The sequence below is a fragment of the Aplysia californica genome, unplaced genomic scaffold (assembly GCF_000002075.1).
Source record: "Aplysia californica isolate F4 #8 unplaced genomic scaffold, AplCal3.0 scaffold00279, whole genome shotgun sequence".
NCBI classification, from domain to species: domain Eukaryota; kingdom Metazoa; phylum Mollusca; class Gastropoda; order Aplysiida; family Aplysiidae; genus Aplysia; species Aplysia californica.
The window spans coordinates 111,427-119,347 of record NW_004797549.1 but is presented as its reverse complement, the minus strand read 5'-3'; the positions used below and the strand labels follow the sequence as shown (position 1 = coordinate 119,347).

General features: G+C 39.9%; 1 protein-coding gene across 1 annotated transcript in view; it reads left to right on the top strand.

Moving 5' to 3' along the window:
* The window catches only part of LOC101862354 (membrane-bound O-acyltransferase domain-containing protein 2), a 27,867-nt gene extending 22,123 nt beyond the window's left edge, over nucleotides 1-5,744 (top strand). The window contains exons 11-13 of the mRNA XM_005101347.3: nucleotides 467-618; nucleotides 1,352-1,465; nucleotides 2,949-5,744. Of these exons, the coding sequence (XP_005101404.1) occupies nucleotides 467-618; nucleotides 1,352-1,465; nucleotides 2,949-3,132 (450 nt within the window). The 3' untranslated portion in view covers nucleotides 3,133-5,744. The remainder of the gene's footprint in view (nucleotides 1-466; nucleotides 619-1,351; nucleotides 1,466-2,948) is intronic.
* The last annotated feature ends 2,177 nt before the right edge of the window (nucleotides 5,745-7,921 follow it).

The window sequence follows — 7,921 nt, the reverse complement described above, 5'->3', positions numbered from 1 at the left end:
TGTGTGTGTGTGTGTGTGTGTGTGTGTGTGTGTGTGTGTGTGTGTGTGTGTTTGTGCGTGTGTGTGTGTGTTCTTCTGTTTTACTTCTTTATGCATGGTGTTGAGGGGCCTTTGTGGGTGGTTGGCAGTTGCTCAGGTGTGGTTTACTCCATCTTTCCTATTATATCTATCTTCCTCATCTCTCCTCCTGTTTTGTGTTTGTCACTCTCTTTTAACACTTCTAATCTTGTGCACTTATATGACCTAATTGTGTTGCAAGTGCAGTAAAACTCTTACTAAAACTTAATGCTGTAAAATGCTTAGTAAAACTAAATGAAACTGTTCTACTTTTATTAGGTTGGACCTGCCCGACAGGGTTGAAGCAGCACTTTCTGCCTCTTTAACAATCCCAAGTTTTTTTCAATTTAAACGTAAAACATTTACAGTTTTTAAAAAAAAGATCCTAATTTGCACCGGTCTGTTTCAGGTTCGTCGCAAAGTCCGTCCATGGTTTCAGACCAGTCCCACCAAGATCCAAGTGTACGATGTGATCACTTTCATCGCCACCCGCTTCACAAACTGTTATCTCTGCTTTCCATTCCTGGTGCTCGAGTTTTACTCCTGTTACTTTATGTACAAGTAAGTGTGTGGGTGGTTATCAGTTGCCCTGGTGCTGTTTGAGCCTTATTTCCTATTGGACATCTGTCATCTTTATCTCGCTTCTTTAAAAAAAAATGTTTGTTACTCTTTTGTAACCCCTCTAATCTTCGGCTCTTGTTTGACCTAATTATTTTGGAAATGCAGTAATACTCTTATTAAAAGTAAAAACTAAAAGTAAGTGCGTGTGCTTTGTTTCTCATGTACAAGTACATTTGGTAATGATTTTTCATATATATATGTACGTCTGTGCGTGGTCCTCTCCCATGTACTTGTGAGTACTTGTGTTCTTTTCTCATATAAAACAAAATGTTCCTTGGAGTTCCTTGTGAGTCTTTACTCATTTATGAGTCACAATGAACCTATCCTGCACTCATGTTCAAGAGACTGTACACAAGACCCATACCCAGGTTCAAGTGACTATATACTACTAGACCCGTGCTGGTGACTATAGACTAGTTGGATGCTCATACAGAGAACAACATGCACAGATGGCCTGAACAGCTTTACAACAACTCAGTAAAAAGTGAGTTAATCAGGAAGACCGACATCAGGAAGTAATAGGGGGGGATACTGTGGTCAATGTCTGCTCCAGAACTTTCAATTTAACAGAGAAAAAATTACCATTATTGTGATGATGATTTTCTTGTTTCTTAAGGGGGATAAAAAAAAATCCTTACTCTTGTTGTATGCATCACCTTACTCCACTCCTCAGGTCCCTGTATTTTTACCTCCACATTATGACGGCCATGGCCTACGTTCTCTTCACCTTCCTGCCTACGGCCAAGCAAGGCTCGGCTTCCGCTGCCTCCACCAGGCCTTCCTCTAGGTATGGATGAGTAGGTTCGGTGTTACGACAGTGATTTTTTTCTTCTTTTTCTGTGGGTTGTTGGCGGGTGCTCTGGTGTGGTTTGCTTCTTCTTTTCTATCAAACATCTATCCTCTTTATCTTAACCCTGCGTGTTTGCTGACAATCGTCTGAAATCCGACAATCGCGACGCGGGTGATGCTATCGCTAGGCCCACCTGTATTGGTCAGTGTGCGAAGTGCGAGGCCTGGCCAATCGTCAGCACCCCCTTTTCTCCGGTTGGCTTTATCTGCACTTCCGTTTTGGTGCCGACTGCCGACGTTGGCATTTCAGACATAATTGTCGGAACTTGAGTAGAAATATGAATATGAAAAAGGAAGGCGACGTAAATTAGACCTACTTTCAGTTTCGTGCTCGAGCTGCCATTTTGAGTTTCGTCTGTTGACCGATTGTTCGGATGTGAGTTCATTCAAGGCCTACTCACTTGTTCTACTGGATGTAGATTTATATAGATCACTATAGATCTAGGTCTCTATGGAGGATTCATATTCCAGTTCTATTGTGTCAAACACTATTATTGGTTGTGCTGTAATGTTAATATTTGCAAAAGTGCATTTCCTCAGGTGCGTAAATTATTAGACTCTGCTTCAGCTGAGTCCCTACCCTCTGTTTGGATGCGGATTTAGTTCAAGGCCTATTCCTATTCACTTGTTCTACTAGATCTAGATTTAGATTTATCTAAGATTACTATATGGAGGATTCCCATTCCAATTCTATATTGTTATTGTATCAAACTGTTTATAACAATGTAGGCCATTATGCTCCTTGTTTGTTTCAGGGTGTGTTTTTTAAAAACATTTCTGAAGGGCCATTGCAGGTTCTTTTTAGGGGGCTGATGCCAGCAGTTCCTCTACAAGTGCTGCTGTTCTATGACACGCTCAAAAGCTCTTATGTGGGAAATGGATTTTTTTTGGGGGGGGGGGTTGTGTGGTGTGTGCAAAATTCTCAGACAATCTGGTTCAGGCACACTTACAGGTCTATTATCTGCCCTTCTTCTTTTTTGTGTTTGTTACTCTCTTGTAACACCCCTAATCTTCTGTACTTATATGACCTTATTGTGTTGCAAGTGCTGCAAAACACTTAGTAGAACATAAAACTTCTTTTTCTTGTTGTTTTCCTCCTTCTTTTCATATGCCTTTCTACACTTGGAGCTGAGGTTCAACTATATAAATGCCATTATCTCTTGAATACTAAATTTTCACTTTTTATTGATAGAAGTAGTAGATACCGAGGAGTCTGTTTCTTTTACTGCTGATTACTTTGTGGAGAAGGGTTTTTTTTTTCTTTTTGAACATCTTCGTCTATCTGCTAGGATGTTGTTTCCCCCTCATGCTGGGTTGGCCTCGACAGACATGGTGGATGTAGTTTGCCTCCCACATTATCTAAATTGTGTTGATGGGGCCGTAAAAGGAAAAAAATTTCAATTTCCATTTTCTCCCTCCAGGTCTGGTGGTGCTGGCTCTCCCCCAGTTTCCAACGGCGTGTCCTCGGCTGAGCAAATTCCTGTGAACGATGGTCAGTCTGCTTCCCCATCCACTGCCCCGCCCACTGCCCCGCCCACTCCGGCCCCAGGCAGTGACCAGACCCCGGAGGCTGCACCCATCGTTGAACGAGAGAAAGTCGAGTGATCCCGAGAGAGGGAGCGAGGAGAGGGGGAGGTGTTGTCAGTCATCACTGCTTGTGTATTTGTGCATGTGTCTGGCATCCCCTGTCTCTTTGAGCGCCCCTTCTCTTGCCCCAGTCCCTTTTGTAACAATTTTTTATCATTTTAATTAACTGATTAGTTACTTCTGTTGCTAATAATATGGTCAGTGAGGAACTGTTGCAGGGCATAATTGTGTGTGCTGGGTGGAGGGTAGGGCTATAGTGTGGGGGGTTGCTGGTCCCAGTAATTTTGTACTTAGATGGGTATGTCTGTTTGTTCATGTAATGTGCTTGTGCGAGGAGTTAGTTCTTTGTGTGTATTAATAAATATAAAATTGACTGTTCAGTGTAAGACTGCATCATGTTTCACTTTTCCAAGTGGTCTATATTTTGTAGTATTACACTAAGCAGTTGATATGTGTATGTTAATGTGTGTATACATTGGTGTATGTGTATGTTCTTGTGTAATAGTGTTTGTATACTTATGTCTACTTGTAGGTTCGTGTGTGTGCATGTGTGTTGTGTATACATTGTTCTTGCTGTTATGTGTGTATGTGTTCATATGTTTATGTGTGTATGTGTGAGTTGTATGTATGGATAGTGCTGCTGACTTTTTTGTTGCTTGTTGTTCTGAGCGATCATGTTCATATGTATACATGAACAGTTTTGCGACATATCCATTTTTGTGGTTTTGAGAAAAATGAAGATTTGTGTTTTTCATCTATGTACTGAATATTCTTGAGCAACTTTGATTTTTAAATTGAACATGATGTAAGGCTTAGCTGATATTTGCTGTATGATTAAATCTATGTTGGATGGTTATCCTTTAAATTGGGGATATGTCCACACATTTTTGACAAAACGCTTGATATCCACATTACAATAATTAAGAAGGGAAAGAGCCGCCGCTGACAAAATCGTAAACACTTACAGTACCGAAGGCTCATATAATGAAAAACCCTCAAGTACCGCACCAGTTTAGAGTGCTGAAGGCGTGGTAGATTGTTTTAAGATAAAACAAAAAAATTAGCAGCACTAGAAACTGGCTTTAAAAATTCATAGAGGTTCATCAACCATTCCGCTATCAAATAGAATTACTTCCTTTGGCATTTAATTCAGTGCAGTGCGTCCATTTGTTGTTTATTTATAAATTACTTCCTTTGGCATTTAATTCAGTGCAGTGCGTCCATTTGTTGTTTATTTATGCCTGAGGTAGTGAGCGCATACTATGGTCTGGCGACTGACAGTACTGTAGGTGTTCAGACAGGCTAAGTCACGTGACTTGTGGGAAGCACTTGATTGGCGCACAGAGGATATGTCGTGGTTTTTCAAAAAAAACGTCAACCATTTTTGTAAAACAAACCCTTCACTTTCTGCAGCCCTTGAATCAGGAAAAATCTCATTTTTTGAAAAAAGAAGTTGACTCTGGAACGTGCCTCACTCTCTAGACAGGACAGTACTAGTTTTGGCCGAACTTTGAAAATGGCATTTGTCGCGTTTTTTCATCAAATTGTTCATGTGTTCATATGTATATATGTGTGTGTTTGGGTTGTGCTGCTGACTTTGTTATGCCGGGCTGTCGTAGGCACATTTTGATCTCACGGGTTCAAAGGCTGTGTTGTTTGTTGCTGTTTGTGGAAAGATGTCTGCCGGAGTTTGGTATGCCCTCCGCCCCAGCACACTTGCGTGATTTATTTGTTGAGATTTTTACGTGGAGAAGCCTGCCTGAGTACCGAATGCGAGAAATTTTTCTCTGTACTCCATGATCTGCTATTTAGTCTTGAGATATTTAGATATACACTCATATACTCACCATGTTTACACGTACACCTAAATATATGTGTCGTAGAAGTGTTGAGATAAGCTTACCCTAACTACTGGAATCTGTAGATGTGATGGCTGTGGACGTGGAATGAAGTTGAGGGATAGTCAAAATGTGTGTGAACCCTTACAACCTATTGTTAGTGAACAGATTGCATTAGGTACTGATATTATTTCCTGTCGGTTTTATTTGTCCTGTACAGTGGAGTTGATTTCGCTCTCTGACTGCTTATGGGTGGTTGGAGGATGTTGCTGGTAGGTCCTACTTCTTTCATCTCTCTTTGTTGTGTCTGTCTATCTGTCTTATTTTTTCCATCCAGCACATGAACTTTATTGTGTCAATATTATGCATTTTTTTACTCAAACAAAAAAAGAGTTGCTTCGTTGTGATAAAGATTTTGTTTTTGAGGTGTCTTTATTCTTTTTTATATCATGTTGCTTTCATGTCAAGTCCTGACCATCGCCCGAACATTTTCTCCATTATCTGTGGCCACTATGATTTGAGCATCCAAACAAAACAGGGATTGGTTGGAGAGTACTGCTTTAGGTCCTTCTTTTCTTTCCCTCTGTTCTGTCTGTCGATCTTACTTTTTACCTGCCCTAAAGTACTGGTATTGTGTCGATGTGCTTCTCTTTCCTCCCACACGTACACCTGCCCCTCGGGCGTTCGTTGTTATTGCTATCTGTGGCTGGTGTGACTGAACAAAAACATGTAACAAATTTGTTGATCTGTTCTCTCCTCTTCAGGGTTTTTTTCTGGTGACAGGTTTTTGTTTTTAAAAAAAAATTATATTTATTTATCTTTTTGTTTTGTAATGAAACCACAAATGATTGCTTCTTGAAAAGCAGCTACCTTTAGTTTTTCTGGGACCTTTATCTTTATTTATGCTTTTGTTTGAAGTGACAGATTCTCTGATTAAGCATTAGACAGATTTTGTGCATTTATGTATAAACGGGTATCTTTTTACTTGCACAGATATTTCTTCTGTTTCTTATTCATATGTTTATTGCTATTTGTTAAAAGAAGTGTTAGGCTCGGTAGAATATACGTAGAATGTAGAGCTGAAGGTTGCTCTGTGACCACAAATTGTGATTGTGATGTGACCTTTGATTTTTCTTTTTTTGTAGCAGGAGAGGCACTGGGGGCTCTCTCTAGATTTCCCAGTATCTTGAGATTGCGTGAAGAAGTTACTCTATCGAGCATCTCTCTTTCTTCTGGGATGTTGTATTAATAATAATAGTAATAATAGACAGCATTTGTATAGCGCAAATCCCCACTCAACAGCAAGCTCTATGCGCTTCACAATCTATTCTATTACCCCAGCAGACCTGAGAGCATTCTGAAACAACCTGAACTTCCTGGGAAGCATACTGTGCAAATAGCCTTTTATAGGCGCTAAAACACTAACATACTGACAAGATCTTTCACTGTCTATGGCCAGGTACCCATTACCACCTGGGTGAAGTGAGGAAAATTCATGCAAAATGCTTTTCCCAAGGACACAACGTCAGGCCCACTTTGTATTCCTCTTTGTGTGGGTTAGGTCTAACAAGATTTGAAGCATTCTGCCTCTAAAATGATTTGAGTTGAGTTCAAATGGGAGTAAAATTTATCCAATCAATTAAAAAAACAACAAAAAACCAGTGTCTTGAGGTGTCAAAAATCTCCCAACAAGATGCCATAGCCTGGTGTGTATCAGTTTTCCCACTTTCCTGCCCTCTCTACTTTTTTTCCCCAACTATCTCTCTAGATCCAGGTGGTTGGAGGATACCCTAGTAGTTCCTACTTCTTTTCTTTCCCTCTGTTGTGTCTGTCTGTCTGTCTGTCTTGCTTTTTCCCCCATAACACCGAACGATGATTACTGTGCCAATGTGGTTCTCTTTGCTCAAACTAACTCTCTTTCTCCCTCCTGCAATGTGAGCATCTCTGCGTGAGAGGGGGGAGTGATGAGAATGAACATTTCCAAAAACTCAATTGTTATTAAAAGGAAGGCTGGCTGAAAATACTTTTTATGTGTTTGTTGAAACGAAACAGGGTAAATTTTTTTGTGTCCGTTGTTTTAGATTAATATTTTTTTAAACAATCCTCAGCTTTATTTACCCCCCCCCCCTTTCCTCAGTTATTGTTTACAATAGACACTTTGCTACTGTCCTTAGGTTTTTTAATTTTCACCACACTTTGTTTACGAGCAACATTATATTTTTGTTACTATGTTTAGGTCTGTACATATAGTGCAGTGAATTCTGCAGTGAAGATCAAAATGGTGACCATCTGTACATAGAGGTGCCCATGGGTCCAGGGCAACAGCCAGACTTGTCTTTTTTTGTGAGATTGCTGGATGCATCAGGCTGATTTTTATGGTCTGTATAGGGTGCATATTTTGGGGGGGGGGAGAGAATTGATCTGAAGTGGGTATTCACCAACCTTTCTGTTTAAAATCCAACTGTTTCAGTGTGGATCTTCCCTCACAATTCTTTTTTCATGGGTTGTTGACAGGAGCTCTGGTCTTGTTTGCTCCTTCTTTCTTATTAAACATCTGTCGTCTTCTTCTGTCCTTCATTTCTTTGTATGTTACAGACTTCTAAATCTTTGGAACTGATAAGACCTACCTGTCTGTGTTGCAAGTGCAGTAAAACTTGTAACTAAAACTAAACAAACTATTTTCTCTTCTTGAAGTAAGAAACAGAACATTCGTTTGCTGAAGTGGTCTACTCATTGTTAAAAGTAGGGATTTTTGTAGTAACCTTTATTTTTCTTGGAACAGATTTTTGGAAGGTATCACCAGTAGGTCCTTCTTTACTTTATCTTGATCTCGGTTGTTTCAGTCTTATCAAGTACATTGCCTTTTTTAGACCTAAAATGGCAAGTATTTGTTTGAAGTGTTTCTCTCTTTTTCCTACTTTTATTGCAAACTCTTTGATTTTCAACGTTGTGTTCGCATGATTAGAAGT